We start from the raw sequence: 22312 nt of genomic DNA, 5'->3' as shown, positions 1-22312 counted from the left end.
TGCTCCATAGTACTTTGGTAAATGCAAGTTCATTTTAATGTAACACCGGCGTGGTTCCCGCAATAGATAGCGGTGGGTTGGGAGTTGTCAAAAAAAATTGTGTTTGTTTTCAAAATGTAGCCAATAGGACTGAGGAATAGAAACATGGTGCCCTCCATGACATGACGTCTTCTGGTAACCTAAGCTTAAACAGGTTATTCATACTGGTGCTAATCCGTGGAACAGTACCTGCCGCAGAACTGTCAAAATGAAATAGCATGGTTGGAGGAAGGCCCTAGTGATGGCAGTAGGGCTTTGCAGCACGTACTGGAAAATAAATATTGAGGTAGGTTCCTGTAAAGTTGAGGGAGGTTGGAGCAAATGCTAACCATAACAACAACAATGCTACCTCCATAAGTGCATGTAAAGCAAACGTTGCATTATTGGAAAAATATAATACATAAATCACTTGATGTTAATGGAGCAAGTCTTGGCACAGCTCTTATACTCTTGCACAAGGTGAGGGGAGACACACCTACGTAGAGCCACACCTTCACTCCACACAGCACAAATAAAAACAGATTAAACTCCTACAATAGGCTTGAGAGCTTGCAAATCCACATTGAGTGAGAAGAGTGGCAAGTCACCATATCCAGATGGAAATATGGTTTGTGTGAGGATTTTCAGATCCCTCTAGCACTCCCTATGCCAGATAGTTTCTTTATTGGGTGCCCATGTTGCAGAAACAGATGCCGTTGATGTTCTGCCCTTGTGAGTTGTTAATATGTGTCTCTTGGTCCACGAAAAAATCTTTGAGGCTCATTTTCAAAAAACAAAATAAACCACGCTTTATGACCCAATATCTCTGATTAATATGTTGACATTTATATGCAATGGCCATAGGGCACGCCCTATGCTGTGTCACACGAACTTACAGAGACTGGAGATTTGGAAGGTCCCACAGGGCTTCGGAGGGTATTCGCCACAGCTGATTGTTCTGAAGCATCCTTGAAATTTAAGCAAAATAGAAATACTTAGTTAACAAATAATAGATAATATGAAGGAAGAAATTAAGGATGATGTACCGAATATAGCAAATAGATTGACAAAACTAAAAAGAAAACAGAATGGGATTTTTTTACTGAAAACTGATTTGAAAATATCTCCTAATACAACAAACCAATGATGTCATTGCCCGTTTTCTAATGATCCCATTTTCTTTTAATACATTTCCTTACTATGCTCCGACTACTTCAAAAAGATTTTTCGTTGGTCAAGAGCAAAACGTACAAATATATGATTTTGTTATTTAATTCAAACTCAGTTCACTAATATATTAGGGGTAACAGGAATCATATCGCTTACCCTGTAACCCTGGGAACATCATATGATTTAAAATTAGATAAAGCTTGAACCTTAAGATGAAACTTTTAAGACTTATTAAACAATCGTTATTAAAAATTGATGTAGAACCACAATAAACAAATGCCTAAACAGCTAGGAAAACACTTGTTCTTTCGCACTGATTAAATCACGGTGGTTGTAAAGGATCTCCCTGGGTGTTGAGTATGTAGAGACCTCAACATTCCCCATTCCATGCATCAGTAGCTGATTCTGTTTTTTGGGACTTTGTCACTTAATGTTTTGTATTTTAAATGGCATACAGAGTACACCATTTGCTATGATGTAATAACAAATTTGGCTGGGTGATCTTCTCAGGCATGGAATCGGGAAACAAGCAAACCCTGCCTCAGGGCTCTATAGGTCAACCATTTCTTTGAATCTTGATTGTTTATGAATTTGAGGGGCTTGGGAAAGTAAGCACCTAAAAGGAAGAGAAGGTTAATCTGTCAGTGTATGATAGTGGGCACACACGTGTTATGCTATAATCAAGTTGAATGCTCTGGAACAAGAAAAGGTGAGCCAGGAGAAACACCTGAAGAGGGGGACATGTACGATTTTGTATACATTTCTCTCCTCTTCCCCAATTTTCAACTTTCCTCCCTTGTGTTGTGTAAGGGCGTTTGCTGAGTACTGATCTGCAAGCAAATGATAAATACATCAAGGACATTGTATGGACAGGGCACTCCAGATCCAAGTAAGTCTACACTAACATTTCTGAAAACAAAACTCAGTACCTACTGTATACAGAGCTGATCTCTCGCGAATTTAGCTTCAACAACTGGAGGGACTACAGACGATAGAGGCCCAGCTGTGAGAAGACAGAAAGTCAGGAGAGATCACTTTCCTGACCCCTAACCACAAGAATGCGAGTCATAAGGTCAAGCTACGTTATAGGTTAACTCCAAATTAGATGTTATTGATTGCACTCCATGGGCGACTCCTGTTGGGAACTACAGCTCAGGGTTCTGCAAGCCGAAAAACGTAGGGGCATATGTACAAGGAGTTATTTAGCGGCACTTTTCTGATGGGTTTGCGGTGAGATTTTTATCGCCTTATGTACAAGCTGCCGCTAACCTCTGTTAGCGGCAGTATTCCGGCAAAAACGTCCATTATAAAGATCGCCACTTCTGTTAGCGATAATGACATGCAAGGGAGGCATTTCCGTGCAAAAACGGCCTCTAATCCCACATAGCGATATTTACAAGGGGGTTTCTTAAGTTTGGAGGACAAAAAAACTGCCTCTAACTGCAGTTAGAGGCAGTTTTTTTAAGACCAGAAAACAGGTGGTCTTAAAAATGGAGATAACCCTTGGGGCCTCATTTCAGCAGGTTTTGTTACTGGACCGCGCTGCAAGCAATGTTGCTGTGCTGCCCTGCGACAAAACTACAGGGCAGGACTGCACACCATTAATAAGATAGTACGCATTCCTAGGCCTCACTCATGAAAAGTGTTGCAGTGCTGCGACAAGACAGCGTTGCAACACTTTTCACTACCCCCCTTCTTGCGACACCACAGATGCGCTGTATTTACTGGACAGCGCTCCATGACGCAAGTAATGACAGATATGTCTGGAATCCTGACATATCTGTCTGCGCTAAAGTCATCCATTGCTGCAGTCGCATCACAACCATGACGCAACTCCAGCAATGCATGGGGCCAGCCTATCCCTGTGGCACTGTGTCACCCTTATTATGCAGGCGTAAGGTACTGACGCAGTGCCATTCTTGAGGGGTGCCCAGGTGTCGGCGCAGTTGGAGATCCATTGATGGTGGTTGTGTGCTGCAGTGTCATAATCTGTAAGCGTTGGTAGAATGGTGGTGCTGAGGGGAGTTGCCGAGACGTACTTCGGTGGCCTTGATCCAGCTGCGAGAGGGGCGATGATGGCGGTTGTATGACTATCCATCGCAAGTAATCTCATCGCGGGCGTTTGCATCGCGGGAAAAACATCGCAGAAGACATCACAGTGGCCATTTTTTGATCGCGGGTCGTTACGACGCAACTACAGGCACAGCCTTGGATAGCCTGTTCTATCGGCGACATGACATCGCGCGACTTAACAACGCGATGTTTTACATCGCCAATGGGTTGGTGGGGGGGTATATATTGTGTTGCACACAGTGTGTTAATCTATTTGTCCCTGTGCCGGTACCGTGTGGACTGCCTCCTGTAATCGGTAAGTGTTCCCCTCATTCTCTGTGCCTGCCTTCGGCCCTATCTTAAAAACTAAAGTTCCTGGCACGTGCAGCTGGTGCAGAATATTAACTCTTGGCAGGAATCGGGGAAACGCGATGCGTTGCAATGATTTACTTAGTCAGTATCTCCTAGCTCTTCCCTTAGAGAAATACGCTGTAATTTGATGTGTTTGAGCCTTATAAAAAAAAAAGTGTTCGATGCATGGTTTGTCTTGCTACTTGGCACCTTGGCATTAAGATCTACGGCTATATCTGGCACCTTTCATGTTCCCGTAAAGCCGCAAAATAATTGCCTTTAATTTAACACTTAATTTTAGTGTAGCGCACACTGCTCACCTTGTTAGCCGTTTCGGAAAACATGCAAAGCTTGTCTTTATCCACGTAAATGCTAATCTAACTAAAATCGGTCGAGGAATAAACGCGCATTTTCACCAGTCAGGCATTTGCCTCTCCCTGAACTTCTCATTGAAATACATTACCCTCCAGTCACAAAATTTGAGTTTTCAGACCTCCCAACGGTTAGTGTCGGCCATTGAAGCAAATTAGTGTGCAACCACTTTACATAATGGATAGCGTGGGATGTGTGCACTATTTGCCGCCGTTTTTTCTTGCCTCTGCACAATGTTTTCCTCGTTGTTGTGTGCCCTCCTGCCCTATGTTTCCCTCTTTTATGCGTGCCCTAATGCCCTGTGTTTCCCTTGTTTTTCGTGCCCCTTTGCCCTATGTTTCCCTCGTTTTTGAGTGCCCTTCTGCCCTCTGTTTCCCTCGTTTTGTGTGCCCTCCTGCCCTATGTTTCCCTCGTTTTTGAGTGCCCTTCTGCCCTCTGTTTCCCTCGTTTTGTGTGCCCTCCTGCCCTATGTTTCCCTCGTTTTTGAGTGCCCTTCTGCCCTCTGTTTGCCTCGTTTTGTGTGCCCTCCTGCCCTATGTTTCCCTCGTTTTTGAGTGCCCTTCTGGCCTCTGTTTGCCTCGTTTTGTGTGCCCTCCTGCCCTATGTTTCCCTCGTTTTTGAGTGCCCTTCTGCCCTCTGTTTGCATCGTTTTGTGTGCCCTCCTGCCCTATGTTACCCTCGTTGTGAGTGCCCTTCTGCCCTCTGTTTGCATCGTTTTGTGTGCCCTCCTGCCCTATGTTACCCTCGTTTTGAGTGCCCTTCTGCCATGTGTTTCGCTCGTTTTGGTAGATGCCAGTAAAAAAGTCGAGCTGGATACCCCCAGCGAACAGCATGTCGGTATGTTAGCCAACCTCAAGTCTTGTATCTTAAAAGAAGTAATTGTGTGCAAGATCAAGTTAAACACAATTACATTAAATAAAGAATGCATCTGTGTTCAATCTTTAAGGAAAGAAGGAACTTTGCGAGGTTCCGCTTGCTATGAGTATTTTCCTTCGGGGAGTTCTGAGGCATCGTTCAGTAAGCTGGCCGGCCTGTGGGGTACCACTATTGGGCTATGTTTTTGAATAAATATCCTTGCTACATTATTGTGGCTCCAGATTTCCTTCGCAACAAAGTTGTGCCGACTGGAGGCTGGGAGGTCTGCAGGACGCAACACAACTGATGGTTACACAAACCCACTTATCGGACAAAGAAAGCAGGCTTGTGGGAGAGACAGGTTACCATGTGAGAAACTGTGCCACACCAACGAACAAATGGTAGAAAAAAACATTTATGGGGCAGGAAGGAATGCAGCATTAGAGAGACAGGGTACTGTGTGAAGAACTATACCACATTATGTTTTGTTGCATGACATCCACCCACCCACCCATGTCACCACCAACCCATGCATCCATCCATCCACCCACCCACCCATCCATCCACCCACCCATATCACCACCAACCCATGCATCCATCCATCCACCCACCCACCCATCCATCCATCCATCCACCCCACCCACCCATCCATCCGACCACCCACCCATCGGACCACCCACCCACCCACCCATCCACCGACCCATCCATCCATCCATCCATCCATCCATCCATCCATCCATCCACCCACCCATCCATCCATCCACCCAATCCACCACCATCCATCCATCCACCCATCCCACCCACCCATCCACCTACCCATCCAGCCATCCACCCACCCACCCATCCATCCATCCACCCATCCCACCCACCCAACCATCCATCCACCCATCCACCCATCCACCCATCCCACCCATCCACCCATCCCACCCAACCATCCACCCATCCATCCATCCATCCACCCATCCATCCATCCATCCACCGACCCATCCATCCAATCCACCACCATCCATCCATCCATCCACCCATCCCACCCACCCATCCATCCATCCATCCACCCACCCACCCACCCATCCATCCACCCATGCCATCCCACCCACCCACCCATCCATCCATCCATCCACCCACCCACCCATCCATCCACCCATGCCACCCATGCACCCACCAGATATATTGATATGAGGGGATGTCGCACACCACCATCCCACCCACCCATCCATCCATCCACCCACCCACCCATCCATCCACCCATGCCACCCATGCACCCACCAGATATATTGATATGAGGGGATGTGCGTGATAAATAAACTTCCCATCAAATTTTGTTGTAAAAAATAAGTATATGAAAAAAAAATAAGTATATAATCTTGGTATGATTGGAGGATTGCAGGCGCGAACCGTGTCTGTCAGCACCAAAGTCAGTCTATGTTTCTGTTACACCACATGTTGTTGCAGTGACTGACGTTGATGTTTTGCTTATTGAAATAAACATATTTCCAAATATGCACCGCTTTGCTTGTTTCTGTTTATGCTTCCCGTTTTTAATGTGCTCGCTGCTTCCCGTTTTTAATGTGCTCGCTTTACGCTTTTTTTGTAAGTAAGTTTATGTGATTGTGCGCATATTGCTTGTGCGCATATTGCTTAAATAAACATTCTTCTAATGATGCTTAAATAAACAAATAAACATCGTTTTTAAATAACCATATTTCCAAATATGCACCGCTTTGCTTGTTTCTGTTAATGCTCGCCGTTTTTCATGTCTATTGAAATTACCTCCGTCAGTTTATGTCATTGTGCTTAAATAAACATTCTTCTAATGATGCTTAAATAAACATTGTTTTGTAATCATATTTCCAAATATGCACCGTTTTTACGCTGCTTAATTACCTCCGTCAGTTTGCCAAATATGCACCGTTTTTACGCAGCTTAATTACCTCCGTCAGTTTATGTCATTGTGCTTAAATAAACATTCTTAAAATAACCCCCGTCAGTGTTCTTTACATGTAAACACTGTCATGTTATTCGCTCGCTTCCCAGTCAATTCGATGTCATCGCTAACGATGTATTAGGTAATGCGATGCACTTGCATGCGTCCTAATGACATGCGAGGTAATGACGGGCACGATGTAATTGCCGCGTTGCAATGTCAGCGCGATGCGATGTATCCGATGTAAGGGGTGCTTCCCGATGATGGCGGTTGTGTACGGTGGGCATGGTGAAGCCATGATGTATACAATGATGGTCGGTCCAGGAGAGTCTGGTGGAGTGGCTGTAGTTGAAGGGCCCGATGGCGGAGGAGACGTGCCGATAGCGGAGGAGACGTGCTCGACCGTGTGTCGTGCTACGTGGCTTGCTGCGGTGACTAGCTGCTGGACTCTGATTTTGGGGAGCTACCCCAGGAGGGGGTAGTGTTCTGTTCACTGGGGTTGTCTAGGTGGAGGTTGAGTTCAACGAGTTGGATGTCGTCGGTGGATGGGAGAGCCTGGTGTGCAATGAGGTCTACAATGGTATCGGAGAATGGGTGTCCATGGCCCGGGGGGCCTGCAGATGGGGGTGCCGCAGGGGATGGGGATGGGGTTGGTCTGGATCTGGAAGCTGAGGTGTTCCATGGTCACCGTTGGGTCATTAGAGTGCATGGTCAGTCAGAGTGTGCTTCTGTCGGTGATGGCAATGCCTCCACCTGGACGGTTGGGTGGTCCTTGCGGGTGATTTAGTAGGCGCCAGTGAGATGTTGGTCCTGGAAGGCGATGGGGTGTCCAGGATTGATGGTGAGGCAGGTGCTGGCGGTGTAGGGGTAGAGTGTCCGAAAGGAAGGGTTCTTGGTGCTGAGCACGGTCTAGGGGCAGACGGACGCAGACAAGCTTGCCTATAGCTTGCCTTTGGCACGGGAGATGTCCATTACAACACATACATTACATCTTAATACCTTTAGAACACCAATCCAACAAAACAGGTGCCTTTACATCGCATTCCATTACAACGCATTGTGAGGTAAGTAATGGGGTATTTTTTATTTTTAGGGTGGGTATGGGTTTTGGGTGTTCGGAGATAAATGTATGGTGTATTATGGGGTCAAATATGAAAATTGGGGTGTGCATTTGGGTCAAATATGAAAATGGGTTGTGCATTTACGTAAAATATGATTTTTTAGTGTGTTTTGAGGTCTCAAAGATGAATGTTCGGGTTCAGGGTTTGCTTTGGGGTGCAAGGGTCAGTTTTAGGGTTGCACTCACTGAAGTGGGAATAGTAATGTTTACATCTCCGCAATCCAACACCTTCCCTACTGTTGCAATATGCCTAGTATTAGTATGCATTGTAATGGAATGCAATATAATGGTATGCGTCCTAACTCCATAGATACCTTTGGCACACCAGTGGTACTCCCGCTATGCATGGCAGCACAGCGGCACCCTTTGAGAAGTGCTGCGGGGGGACTGGACAGCTGGGAGGTGGGAAACGCCGGAAAGAACACTGGATGGGGCATGGACTCGGTGCGGTGTGTGAGAACGGGTATTGTAAATATTTAAATGAGAGAAACCCTACCTCAAGGCTGGGTCCCGTGTCTTCATTGCTCCTGCTCTCCTGAGTCTGCTTCCAGGAACAGGAAGTAGGCAGTTATGCTCCCTCCCCAAAGTCAATCACAACGCTGCAATGCAGTGTTGGGGGTTGGTACAATTAGAGCTAAAGGGCCACCTTCCAACACACCAACATGGTCATCTGCTTGACCCAGTTTTTGCGAACTGGGAGGAAGTTAGGGTGGCTCCCCCAGTGCCTCTCCCGTGGACTGACCATTTCTTGGTGCCTTTTGAAATCTCTCTCCCTAAGAATAAGGTCACCGCTCCCACTCCCCTTAACTATCTCAGGCGCAAATGGGCTAGGTTTTCCCTGCCCAAATTTAATGAGGCTCTTACAGCCAATGGCCCCCCTGGAGGCGATGATGCGGATTCGGTAAACAAATTACTTAACGACCGAATCACGGCTGCGCTGGACCAAACGGCCCCTTTAGACCATCCAAAGAAGGGTGGTCGTAAACAGAGATCGGCACCATGGTTTAACGAAGAATTGCGTGGTGCCAAGAGGGAGTGTAAGCGAGCGGAAAGGCAGTGGAGGGAAGCCTATGACAGTCAGGTGAGAGAGAGATATCTCACCCACCGACGAGCATATCATAATCTTATCAGGATAACAAAAACTGCCCACTATGCCGAAAGAATTTTGGGTGCAGATAACTCAGCAAAAGAACTGTTCTGTGTATACAAATCTCTTGCTGTCCCCAAATCCTCAGCAGGATCAGAGGACTGCTCTATGGCTGCTTGCAATCGCATTGCCGACTACTTCAGCGACAAAGTGTCCAAAATCTATTCCGCCTTCCCTGCCCAACCAGCGGTAGATGGAAAGGTCGAGGCATCAGTTAGAGAGGTAGATGGTCACAATCTGCTGCTCAATTTCTCTACCCCACCAGCTGAAGACCTGATCAACATATGTAGATCAGTGAAATCAGGTTCCCCACGGGACCCAGCATCTCCTAAACGGCTGGGGGACAGCCTGACAACACTAGAGCCATATATCAGGCACCTGCTGGACATCTCCTTTAGGTCCAGCATTGTGCCTTGGGAATGGAAACAAGCAGTTGTGCTCCCCCTCCGCAAGAAGCCTAATATCAGCTTCGAAAAGCTGGAGAACCTGCGCCCCATCTCCCTCCTTCCCTACTTCTCGAAAGTGGCTGAGAAGCTGGTGAATCGGCAGCTAATGCAGTTTGTGGAAGAGTCAAATCTCCTTCACCCCACCCAATTCGGATTCAGACCTCGACATTCGACTGAGTCGGCACTCCTCATGGCTTCCGAATCCATCAGGCAGGGGGCCGACGAGGGCCACACTATGGCCCTGATCCTGCTGGACCTCAGCGCCGCGTTCAACACTGTAGCACATTCCATCTTGCTACAGTGTCTGAACAAAGCAGGGTTGGGTGATGCAGCGCTAAAATGGATCCAGTCGTTCCTATCGGGCCGAGGTTTCCAAGTCAGGCAGGGCGACTGCTATTCCAGGCGAGTGGCACTGGACCAGGGGGTACCACAGGGCTCGTCCCTAAGCCCAACGCTTTTTAATCTATATGTGGCCCCAGTCGCCTCCATAGTGGAGAGCTACGGTCTGCGCATGGTGTCATACGCTGACGACACGCAGCTGGTCATCTCCCTATCGCGTGCACCCGGCCTTGCGGCTGACATCTTCAGAGCATGCATGCAAGATCTTGCTGCCTGGATGTCTGCCAACTGCCTTAAACTTAACGGCAACAAGACTGAGGTGCTGGTGGTAGGGGGAGACCGGGCGGCGTGGACATCAGCGTGGTGGCCTCCTTGCTTGGGAATAGCACCCACCCCCTGCCTGGAGGCGAGGAATCTAGGTGTCTGGTTCGACTCCGATCTAACCTTTGGCCCCCAGGTCAACCGGGTGGTCGGCACCTGTTTCGGGATCCTCAAGACCCTCAGGAAGGTTTTGGAGCTCCTTCCCACCAAAGCCCGCCGAACACTAGTGCATGCTCTAGTCACGTCCAAGATGGACTATGGCAACCTTCTCTACTTGGGTACCCCCGAGAAGAATCTGAGCCGCCTACAGGTCTTGCAAAACGCCGCTGCTCGGCTAGTTCTCAGACTACCGAGAAGATCAGCCTCCAAAGCCGCGCTCCAAGCCTTGCACTGGCTTCCGGTCAGGAGCAGGGTAGAATTCAAGGCCCTCTGCACCTGCCATCGGATCATTAATGGCAGGGCACCCCTGCCACTTCAGGGTCTCTTGACACAATACGAGCCATCCCGTGCGCTAAGATCCTCTGGCTCAGGGCGCCTGACTATTCCAAAGGTGTCCAGAGCGAGGATGGGTGGCAGATCCTTCAGGTACCTCGCCGCATCCTGCTGGAATAAACTTCCGGTAGCGCTGCGTCTGGAACCATCAGAGTCTATCTTCAGGGCCAAGCTGAAAACATTTCTCTTTGCCAGATAGCGGGCCTTCCCCTCAGAACTTCCTCTGAACACGCTCGCATCTCAGCGCGGGGACACGCCGTTGTGCGTCACCATTGCGCTCTACAAGACTGCCTATTATTATTATTGGTCATAGTCGCCGGGACGAGGCGTTTAGCCAGGGGCTGGAGGTGTGGGCATGTTCTCCATGCAGGCTGTAATGCAGCCTGCATGGAGAACAGGACAGTGTGCATGACTGTTTTGTGTGACCTGAGCGGGCCGTCCAAACAGTCACTGCTCACTTGAGTGGGCATGCCACTCCGCCCATGCCCTGCTCCGTGAGTGGAGCAGCCCTACCCACCCTCCCACCAGCAACGGAAACACAGCACCATAACATCAGGGAGTTATCATCATGTGATGATTTTTCCTCTTCTTGCACTGCTTGGAAGCAGTGGGGCGAAGCTCTTCTACCATAGCTGATGAGCCGACACTCGGGGTGCGTCATCTACTGGTGCTAGGCCTGGGTGACTCAACCCCCGGGCCTCCTCCGCTAGGTGTCCCACCTTCTCCTTACCTGGACGTTGACACCGTCGCGCAATCCGCTACACTCTCTCCAAATCTGTGACTCACCCAGCAGGAGCCTCAGCCAGGTGGGATTTCGAAGCGTGGGTACAGCAGTCACCGCCAAGTCCGCTGGTGAACCTCCCGAAGCAGTTGATGCAGCAGGGCTCCCTTAGGCGTGAATTTGCAGGGCTCCCGCAACACAAGTTTGGCGCAGCTCAGGGGCCTCACCCTCCACAGCGTCCGGCCAGCGCAACCTCATCCAGCTTGTGATGCAGAGAGGTGCCGCCCACTTTGGTAAACTTCTAAGTGCACCTCGGTGTAGTGGTGGATCGTAGTATGTGATGCAGACCTCCCTACATTGGTGCGCAGGAGCCCCTCTACCATTCACAGCTCCAAGGGGCGCAAGGCGGTCTTCTGACACAGGTCAGCAACGATTTTCCATGCGACCAACCAGACTTCACCACCAGGTACGGACGATCGCCGCGCCTCAATGTCTACCATCATGGCTCATCGACTTCACAGCTCCTCCGCATTCCCACTCCAGGCTTCAGATGCAGGTCCATTGAGGCATTTAGGCTCCAAACATAGGTCCAGCAACGCATCCAGGCTCCAGGCAATGGTCTAACGAGGCATCCAGGCTCCAGATGCAGGCCCAGCAACGCATCCAGGCTCCAGGCGCAGGTCCACCAACCCATACAGGCTCCAGGCGGGGTCTAGCGAAGCATCCAGGCTCCAGATGCAGGCCCAGCAATGCATCCAGGCGCAGGTCCAGCAACGCATCCAAGCTCCAGGCGCAGGTCCAGCGAGGCATCCAGGCTCTCATCCCCGTCAACCTGGATGTTGGGTGGCTTGAGGGGGTTATTGATGTGTGCTGCATTTGGCCCTGGCTGCTCCATACTGCTTTTCATAGTTTGTTTGTGCCTATTTTCTATTGGAGGTCGACTGATAGGCTATTTTTTCGATTAGAGGCAAAAAGAAAACACGTTGGGCTGACTAACGTGTTTTTTTGCCGCTAATGAGCCTTTAGTTGGTTTTTGGCAGTTAACGCCGGAATTCCTATCGCCATCACGATAATGTTGGCAGAAGTTTTTACCGCTGATTCCTGAAGCTATCGCCATGTAGCGACGTCTTGTACATATGTTGCTAACAAGACAATAGTTTTCCATGGTACACGGCATTAAAAAAACTACAGCTAACTAGTGTTAGTGATAGTTATCGCCAATTCTTGTACATATGCCCATAGGTTCCTCTTTTCAACAAAGTCACTAGATCAAATAGCAAGGCATGTGTTTATCTTGCCTCTATTTTGTGTACCCGCACATATTTCATTATCTGAGCTTTTCTTTTATATGATTCACTCTGTGCTCTTGGTAAGCAAATCTGTCATCAATAAGCCTTAAATCTGAACAGTTTTTCTTTATTGCTGAGTAATCCACTTTAAGCCTTGGTTCGAGCAAGTGTGTGTGATTATACAAAACTGGTGTAAACACAGAACACTTCTCCCTTGTTGATGCTCAGTATAGGAAGCAGGCCTTCTTAAGTCCGTGACCTAGAGAGTTGAATGTATTTTATTACAGACAATTGCTGGCGGCTCCTTCATTGGAGCGGAGGCGTGTCGCCCCACTTTCCTCCAAAGTCACAGAGATGAAAAATAAAATAGTAATACATTGCCATTTTATTTTTCATCATCCTGTCCTGAACTGAGCGACAGGTCAGGGAGGGGCCTGCTGAGTGACAGGAGTGAGGAGTGTTGGGCAGAGTGCTGCCTTTGCACTGTTTAAAGTGTGCATATCCCTTTGGCCGGACTTCTTGGGACAGCCAGCCAGACATCCGCACTTTAAATCTCTCAACCCAGCTGTCTTAAGACCGCTAGATTGAGAGCAAGTGCAGGCACCCAGTACCCCCAGGAGTGCTGAGAGAGGCCACTCCCACCAACCAGGTCAATCAATCAATCAATCAATCAATCAAGCCATTTGTATAGCGCACTACTCACCCGGGAGGGTCTCAAGGCGCTTGGGGGGAGGGGGTATGCTACTGCTCGAACAGCCAGGTCTTAAGTTGTTTCCTGAAGGCGAGATGGTCCTGGGTCAGCCGAAGGTGGATGGGGAGAGAGTTCCAAGTCTTGGCAGCCAGGTAAGAGAAGGATCTTCCTTCGGCGGTGGCTCTTCGGATGCGTGGTACGGCTGCGAGGGCGAGGCTGGTGGACCGTAGCTGGCGGGTGGGCGTGTTGAAGGTCAGGCGGTCGTTGAGGTATTTGGGGCCCAGGTCATGGAGAGACTTGTGTGCGTGGGTGAGGAGCCGGAACATGATCCTCTTGTCGACGGGGAGCCAGTGCAGGTTCCTCAGGTGGCTGGAGATGTGGCTGCGTCGGGGGACATCCAGGATGAGTCGGGCGGAGGCGTTCTGGATGCGCTGGAGTCTTTTCTGCAGCTTGGCTGTGGTTCCGGCGTAGAGGGCGTTTCCGTAGTCCAGTCGGCTGGTGACGAGTGCCTGGGTGACAGTCTTCCTGGTCTCGGTCGGAATCCAGCGGAAGATCTTGCGAAGCATGCACAGGGTGTTGAAGCACGATGAGGAGACGGCGTTGACTTGTCTGGTCATCGAGAGGGAGGAGTCCAGGATGAAGCCCAGGTTGCGTGCGTGGTCGGTTGGCTTGGGTGCGGTGCCCAGGGCTGGGGGCCACCAGGAGTCGTCCCAGGCGGAGGGCGAAGATCCCAGGATGAGGACTTCCGTATTGTCCGAGTTCAGTTTCAGGCGGCTGTCCTTCATCCACTCGGCGACGTCTTTCATCCCTTCGTGTAGGCAGGTTCTGGCGGTGTCGGGGTCTCTGGTGAGGGAGAGGATCAGCTGGGTGTCGTCGGCGTAAGAGATGATGTTGAGGTTGTGCTGGCGTGGGATGGCTGCGAGAGGTTTCATGTAGACGTTGAAGAGGGTGGGGCTGAGTGAAGATCCTTGCGGGACTCCGCAGATGACTTCGGTGGCCTCGGAGCAAAACGGGGGGGAGGCGGACTCTTTGTGTTCTTCCTGCGAGGAACGAGATGATCCACTCCAGTGCCTTCTCTTGGATACTGATGTTGCTGAGGCGCTGGACTAGGGTGCGGTGGCAGACCGTGTCGAACGCAGCGGAGAGGTCCAGGAGGATGAGGGCCACTGTTTCCCCCTTGTCGAGCAGGGTCCGGATGTCGTCGGTGGCTGCGATGAGGGCGGTCTCGGTGCTGTGGTTGGCTCTGAAGCCGGACTGCGAGGGGTCGAGGGATCCGTTCGTCTCGAGGAAGGCGGTCAGCTGTCTGTTGACGATCTTCTGGATGACTTTGGCAGGAAAAGGGAGGAGCGAGATGGGGCGGAAGTTTTTGAGGTCGGTGGGGTCCGCTGTGGGTTTCTTCAGGAGGGCGCCGAGCTCGGCATGCTTCCAGCTCTCCGGGAAGGTGGCGGTGTTGAAGGAGGCGTTGATGATGTTCCGGAGTTGGGGTGCGATGGTGGAGTCGGCCTTGTTGAAGACGTGGTGTGGGCAGGGGTCGGTCGGTGATCCGGAGTGGATGGTGTTCATTGTGCGGGCTGTGTCTTCGGTGGTCACCGTGATCCAGGTGCGAAGGGTGGCGTGGGGGGCGTTGGTTCGACGGTTGGGTGCGTGGGCGGTGCGCCGAAGCTGTTGTGGATGTCGGCGATCTTACGGTGGAAGAACGAGGCGAGGGAGTCGCAGAGGTCTTGTGACGGCGTGATGTCGTTGGTGCCGGTGCTGGGGTTGGAGAACTCCTTGACGATGGTGAAGAGCTCTTTGCTGTCGTGGGTGTTGTTGTCCAGTCGTTCCTTCAGGGATTTCTTCTTGGTGGTGCGGATGAGCTGGTGGTGCTTGCGGGTAGCGTGTTTGAGGGCGGTCATGTTGTCGGTGGTCCGGTCGAGGAGCCAGGCTTTCTCGAGGGTGCGGCAGGTCTTCTTGGAGTCCTTGAGGTCGTCGGTGAACCAGGATGCCTTCTTGCTTCTGGGTCTGCTGGGAGGGTTCTTCAGTGGTGCGAGGTCGTCGGCGCAGGCGGTCAGCCACTGTGTGAAGTTGCGGGTCACTGCTCACTTGCTTGATAACAGCATGTGAGTATGCCAGGATTGGTTGATCGAGTTTGTTGCGGCCTGCAGTGGAGTACCGGTACAAAAGGGGGTGGTAATGGACGGAGCATCTGAACCAATCAAACACTCACACCCAGTCAAGAGATCTGGGTTTAATCCATCACCGTTCTTTAGCCCACTCTGCCACCCCAGTTCAGACATGGCTATATGCAAATCAGTCTGACCCTGTGCCTCATGGGAACAGTCCAGCCCGAACTGCCAAGCCATGCCTTCCCTGGACCGGAAACAAACTTCCGAGGACCGGTTTCTGGCATTCCAGCCGTCTTCAGCCCGGCTTGCTTGGATCCAGTGGCAAAGTGAGCAAGGGACTCACGTCTGAACATACCCTGCCACACTTATGGCGGCCAAAGCGGTACGAAAGGGGGTGGTGATGGACGGAGCACTTTGCCACTGGATTCAAGCAAGCCGGGCTGAAGACGGATGGAATGCCAGAAACCGGTCCTCGGAAGCTTGTTTCCGGTCCAGGGAAGGCATGACTTGGCAGTTCGGGCTGGACTGTTCCCATGAGGCACAGGGTCAGACTGATTTGCATATAGCCATGTCTGAACTGGGGTGGCAGAGTGGGCTAAAGAACGGTGATGGATCAAACCCAGATCTTTTGACTGGGTGTGAGTGTTTGATTGGTTCAGATGCTCCGTCCATCACCACCCCCTTTTGTACTGCAATGGAGTACCAGCAGAAGAGGTCAGAGTGAGGACGATGTCATCCGTCATGATGCGGTAAGTGTTTTTCTTTTGTTGTAAATTTTGTTTGCCCACCCCCCACCTCAGTAGATGCCAGCTACCACTGTCAGAAAACACTAAAATTCATATAGAATGGGAGGGCATGGACCACAACAGAGTCAAAGGGGAAGAATGCACGCAAAGGCAAATGAATGGAATATTGAGAGCAATTTGACATCAAGCTCCCACAAAGAGTGCTTTGCAGGATGAACCACTGCAGATCCTGGAGGTGGAGGTGTGCAAACTCCCCCAAATGTACCTACCACTAAACTGGTGCATGAGGGAGATTTGCAGTTTAAGAACACTTTGGATCACTAGCTCCAATGGATGAGGACAGTGTGTTGTTTAGGGACCTCTCTGTCGTGTACTTAGAAAAGGGAGGGACATTACCAGTTTCTTTTCCAACCTGTAGAGTGCAATAACAGATGGAGACCAGGCAGACCCTCCGAGAGGGCTCACCTGTGAAAGCATTTGGAGGACATGCAGAATGCACAAGGAAATTAACCCTGCCTGAACACATAGAAGGCAAACAAGTTCAACAAGTTAGTGCTGACTATGGCAGTAAAGGAACACAGAGCGGCAGCTCACCTGCTACAACATATTTTCATGAAGTTGGAATCCTGATCCTTAAGAAAGCACTGGATGCCCACTGGAGGGTGAGGCAGATGCAAACTACACTCCCCCTCATGTGGCCTTAACAGCATGGTGCTTGCCGCACTGTGAGTGTATCAGCAAGGGACCGTTGTATGGAAGGAGCTAGTGACATCCCCATGGGGGGTGCAGTCTGGGAAGTCTGAACAGTGGCAGTTCCCCCATTGGGGCGCGGGGGCGTCGTCCCCCTGCTTCAACAGCGTTGTGATTGGCAAAGGGGAGGGAGGGAGGCTGCCTTTCCCGATGACGATGAGAGCTGCAGCCGGAATTGAAAAATGCAGGATGGCGGGAGTCGCGATACACCCAGAACTAAAGCTGAGGTGGCGCTGGACCTGGACGGTAAGTTTAAATTTTTTTTTTTTAATGAAACCCCTCCCGCATCCCCCTCACCCCCCCACTTCCCACCTGTGACGAGCCCCCTCACCTTCCTGCCATGCCGACCGCAACTGCGTTGGTTGAATCCATTTGGGGATTGATGCCACCTATTGGGGAATGACCAACTAGCCCAAACTCAGAATCAATTGGGGTATTAAAATTCTTCTGGTCCAATTGGAATGGCCTTTCAACCTCGACATTTCGGACTCAGGTGGGACCCTCGGCGGTTCTGGCTGCGGGGCACGTGCTGCACGCAGAGTCCAAATGCTACTCCGGCACTAGGACGCATGTAAATGGTGCGTCCCACAACGTGGACAGGGCTTTGCTTCTGCATTTGAGGAATGACATTCCCATTGGCGTCTCCTGTTATTCCCACTAGTGGATGTTTGGATATAACAAAGTAATAACGCCTCCTACAGAATGCGAAACAAGCCCAGTGAGTGTTAGTGCCCTAGAGCAAGTATGCCCAGCAGGTTTCATATTGAAACCAGGCATCTTCAGAATAAACAAAAACGTAAAACCAGAACCATGGATCTAAAATACTGGCTATGTGAATTCGAGGAACCCCAAGCTATGTGTTATTTGTATAGCGGTATGTGCTAACAAAAACAGAAGTAGGTGCTGTTAAAGGGGCATGCACTGGACCCAGACTGTCGTGACTGTCGCCACTGTTTAGTATAAACATTACACTATAAGTCAGACTTGTATACTTCTGTGAATGCATTTATGGCTGAACATTTGTGTCACTGAGTGCATAGCTACATGTGTGAACTGTGAAGGCAGAATTTTTCTAATGAGATTGAAACTGGAGCCGAGGCTGGTAGGGATCAAATATGATGAGAATGTGCCTTCTGTCCTGGACGTGATGTACCCGGGCTCGTGGAGAAACCAGCGGACATTTGGGGTACTATTTGCCAGTCTGCAGGCCCGTGAGAGCACGCAGAATACTGTGAATGCCACGATCACTGCGTGGCGACGCATTGAGAAGCTCTTGGGGGCAGATTCGCTTTATTCCCCACTTTTGCCTTTGGTCTATCACCCTGCAATGCCACTACTGCAGGAGACGGTCTTTCATAAACTTAAAGAGAGGGCGACTCTCGTTACCTGGGGTGATCTGTACGACAATGGCCAATTTCGCACGTCGGACAGCCTCTTTCAAAATCTGACCCGCACACCGCTGGACAGCTTTCTATACTTGCGACTCCAGCATGGCCTCCGAGCTTTACACGCTACTTTTCCGGCGGAGCCCCCCACGCTTGCACCCCTCCACTTACTCCTGCAACGCAAAGCTCCTACGAAACTGGTCCCCCTATTGTATCGAACTGTCCAAGAGCAGCGGGATGTACCGCCTCCACAGTCCCGAGCGAGATGGGGGGAGGAGTTGGGGATTGCAATCACTGACGACCAATGAGAGTTCTGTTGCCTCCAGACTGAGCGCATATCGGCCAGTAGTAGACCGCGAGTCATACACTACAAATACCTCCACAGGTTGTACTACACGCTGGCCAAAATGCACCGATATCGGTTACGAGACTCTGATACCTGTGATAGGTGCCATGCATCCAACGCGGACATGCTTCATTTAGCTTGAAATTTCCCAGCTGTCCGGACCTTCTGGGAACAGGTCTTTGTATCTTTGCACCAGATGACTGAGATACATTTAGATAGCACGCCGCTGTTGGCCCTACTTGGATATGTCCAACCCGTGCTGCTGACATTCCGCAAGTATATAGCTTTGGCCTTATTGATGGCAAAGAGACGGGTGGCTTACCATTGGGGCAGAGGGAGGGCACTCAAGTTTAAGGAATGGCTAGATGATATGATTTATTGCCAGGAACAGCTCTCCAATTATGCTGATTTACTACCTAGCTCCTCTAGACCTCGCGACATCTGGTCGCCTCTGTCATCCTACCTCTCAGCCAGAGCGACTGATACTGGTGACGCGGATTCGGCGGCTCCTGACTCGTGAGGGTTGCTTGCGGATTTTTGTCACCTCTGATGGCCATGTTCTTAGTGCATCGCCCCACAGCGTTGTGCGTGATGCTCTTCATCCCCTGATATGCCTTTGCGCACCCACTCGTGTGAATTGCTGTTGCTGGTGTTGATTGATGTGCTCTTGAACTGTGTGGGTGCTCTTTTACCCTAGTGCCTGATGGTTGATCTCTTATGTGTCCCTCCTTAGAGGATCCAGACTTATATACTTCCCAGTATTGCCATGCCTGAGAGTGCAATACCTCTGGCTGCCTGCTTGTTTTCTTCTCTTTTTTTGAAATTTGTTTTCCTTTTTATTTGTGCCCACAGAGTGTAAATGTAGACACGCCATCAGTTCATGTTTATGTATTACATGCTAAAGTGGTTGTAGGCGACTTGCTATGTTTTATGATGCTACTTTCCACCTATTTTGATTTGTTTTCCATATACGGCGGCCGGCCACTTTGTGGATGTAGGCTATGGAGCTTGTGTTTGTTGTACTGAACAATAAAACCCTTAAAAAAAAAAGAAGAAAAAAAAAGAAAGAAACGAGCGGACATTTTAAGTGTACTGCACTGGTATTGTCTTGGGGTATTTTACCAGATAAACTGTTTGTATGATTTGTGGTTTCTCTTTTCAAATGGGATCGGAGTTCCCGCATCATAGTGTTGAAAGCCTTTATCATAGTAGCCCAGGTTTTAGGTTCGGGTAAATAGAGGAATATAGGTTTAAATACCAGCAGGGCTGATTCAGCATTTTGTCTGGTAAAACTGGTGTGATCAAATGTCCTGAACCGAACCATATAGAACATTCACTCCGCATTTTATCACATCGCTTGATAAAATTTGTTTTATATATTGAATTTTTGCCATCTCCCGAGTGTGTGAGGGCTTTGTCTCCTCAGTGCACCTAGGGCTGTCACAGTGGCCCCTTTTGTTAGAGTGCATGGGGTCAGTAACTGTCCTTACTGTTTATGTTGCTGTAGGCGGACAATTAAGGCTGGAGGCTAGGGACTGAGAGGTATGTGAATGTGTGTTTATGAATAGGTGTGAGTTAGCTTGGTCTGGTGTGTGCATGTGACTTTTATTAATTGGTTGTGTGTAGGCATGTGCATGATTGTTTTATGACTCAGAGGGTATGGGGAACTGGTAGGAGATTATCAGCAAGACAGTGAAACCTTATTAAAGCTATCTGTGGGAGAATACACATATGTGCAAGTTGTCTAATTAGGTTCGAGGGTGTTTACAGGTGCTTTGTGACAAGTGAAGGACCATGGCTATCAGTGGAAACAAAGCCAGCAAGTAGAGAATTGGGAGATGTTTAGTCATGTTATGCATGAGGCAGGCCCTAAATGTGATAACTGCTAATGGAGGCCTGGGTAACTCAAATGTGCTGTAAAAGGCACCAACTGGCACTTATTTTGAAATTAGCGTTTCATCAAAGGCGAAAACACTCCTGGACCTTCTGACAGTAAGGTGTCTTGCACTTTTGCTCGGTCTAATTTGAGGAAGAAAATTACGCCCCACCTCTTTCAAAGTTCAGCAGCCGCCACTGGGTCTGAAGCAGCCTCATCACGTCAAAAAAGTAAATCTTATAACATGATACAAGTCCTCAGTCATCACCAGCCAGACTCTGGCCAGTTCATCAACTGCAAAGCTTTGTCATTATTATTTGGGCACCTTTCTATGAGACTGGTCTGGTCTCTCTATGAAGCCTGTAGTGTTTGGAGGAAATCTCCAACTGGAACTGTACATTGACAGTAATTAGTAACAAACTAGTGTACTGAACTTTATTTTATGTTCCCTACTTCCTCACAGGCTGCTCTACCATGCTGGTTTTCCTAGGGCTGGCTCTTCCACCCCCCATGCCCTTCACAAAGAGTTCCTTGGGAGGCCTTGAGGTTGTACCAAACCTTCAGGGCAGTAAGCACTGTCTACAGATGCTACAAGTAGCAGATCACCTAGGTAGACTGACTCACTGGAACAGGTGGCACTTTTCTTCATTCACCTTATTTCCACTGATGAGTTACGCAGGATGAAAGCCTGATAGGCCTGTGCAACAGTGACCCCTGTGGCTGAGAGTGCAAATCCATTCTTGTCTATGGCTGGGAAGCTGACTGTACATGGACCTGCTGGATGAGCATACTGAACGATGTCGTCTTTGCTAAAAGACAGGCTTAAAGTAGAACTGCAAACAAATGGAAGAGTATGCACCCTCTTCCCCGAACCACTCAGTCAGTCAATATCATGCTGTGACTGACCAACAGGCCTATCTCTACAGTTGCCAATTTTCCTCTCTCTCAGATGCAGCAGAGGTTGGCTTTTCTATCTCTGCAAAAATTGTGCAGAATTCGGCGGCAAGAGCCATTTTTGGTCTTCCACGTAGGGCAAAAGCCTCGGAATTGCTTAAGAGACTGCACTGGTTGTCCATTTCTAAAAGAATCACCTTCAAGGTTTTGACCTTGGCTTTTAAGGCCCTTCATTCGATTGGCCCTAAATATATTGGGAAGCGCTTGTCCTTTTATGTGCCGAAGAGGATTCTACAGTCGGCCTTGTTGGCCAAAGCCGTTGTTCCCCCTGTCAAACTTGCCCGGATCGGAGGGCGCTCCTTCCGATATTTGGCCCCGAGATGCTGGAATGAGCTACCTGTCTCCTTAAGGAAAGCAAACAGTCTCCTTTCCTTTAGAAAGGAGCTGAAGACCTGACTCTTCTCGGTATGATTTCTTTCGGCCTTCGCGAGCAGCTGTGTTGTGTTTTCTTCCTCAGTCCTCTTTGCCAAAGCGTCGGGACACCCCTCGGGGTAGCCGTGCGCTATAAAAGAGACATAAACATAACATAACATAACATGTCATCAACCGTCTTGCGTTGAGGCAGACACCCTGGAGATTGCACCAGTTCATTTGCAAGGAAGCTCTGAATCATTAAGGTCAGACAAACTGAAGAGAACACTATCAAAATAAAGCAGTATGCTCAAAGTAAAACCGCCAACCTCTCAGTGTCTGATGCCTAAAAGCAAGTTTGAACTGCCTTCTCTGACACTGACACTAAATTCAGCAAACAGCTTTTGGCCTTATAACCCTGGACTTTGGGATCTGGAAAAAGAAGCACAGGAAGCCAACTGTAGGGCAACTGGGATCACGACATACTAGGG

General features: G+C 49.5%; 1 protein-coding gene across 1 annotated transcript in view; it reads right to left on the bottom strand.

Moving 5' to 3' along the window:
• The window catches only part of LGR6 (leucine rich repeat containing G protein-coupled receptor 6), a 528574-nt gene that overhangs the window by 301462 nt on the left and 204800 nt on the right, over nt 1–22312 (bottom strand). Inside the window, exon 4 of the mRNA XM_078644169.1 lies at nt 915–986. Within this exon, the coding sequence (XP_078500295.1) occupies nt 915–986 (72 nt within the window). The remainder of the gene's footprint in view (nt 1–914; nt 987–22312) is intronic.

The sequence above is a fragment of the Lissotriton helveticus genome, chromosome 5_1 (assembly GCF_964261635.1).
Source record: "Lissotriton helveticus chromosome 5_1, aLisHel1.1, whole genome shotgun sequence".
Classification (NCBI taxonomy): domain Eukaryota; kingdom Metazoa; phylum Chordata; class Amphibia; order Caudata; family Salamandridae; genus Lissotriton; species Lissotriton helveticus.
The sequence above is the reverse complement of the archived record's forward strand: the minus strand, read 5'-3'. Positions and strand labels throughout refer to the sequence as shown.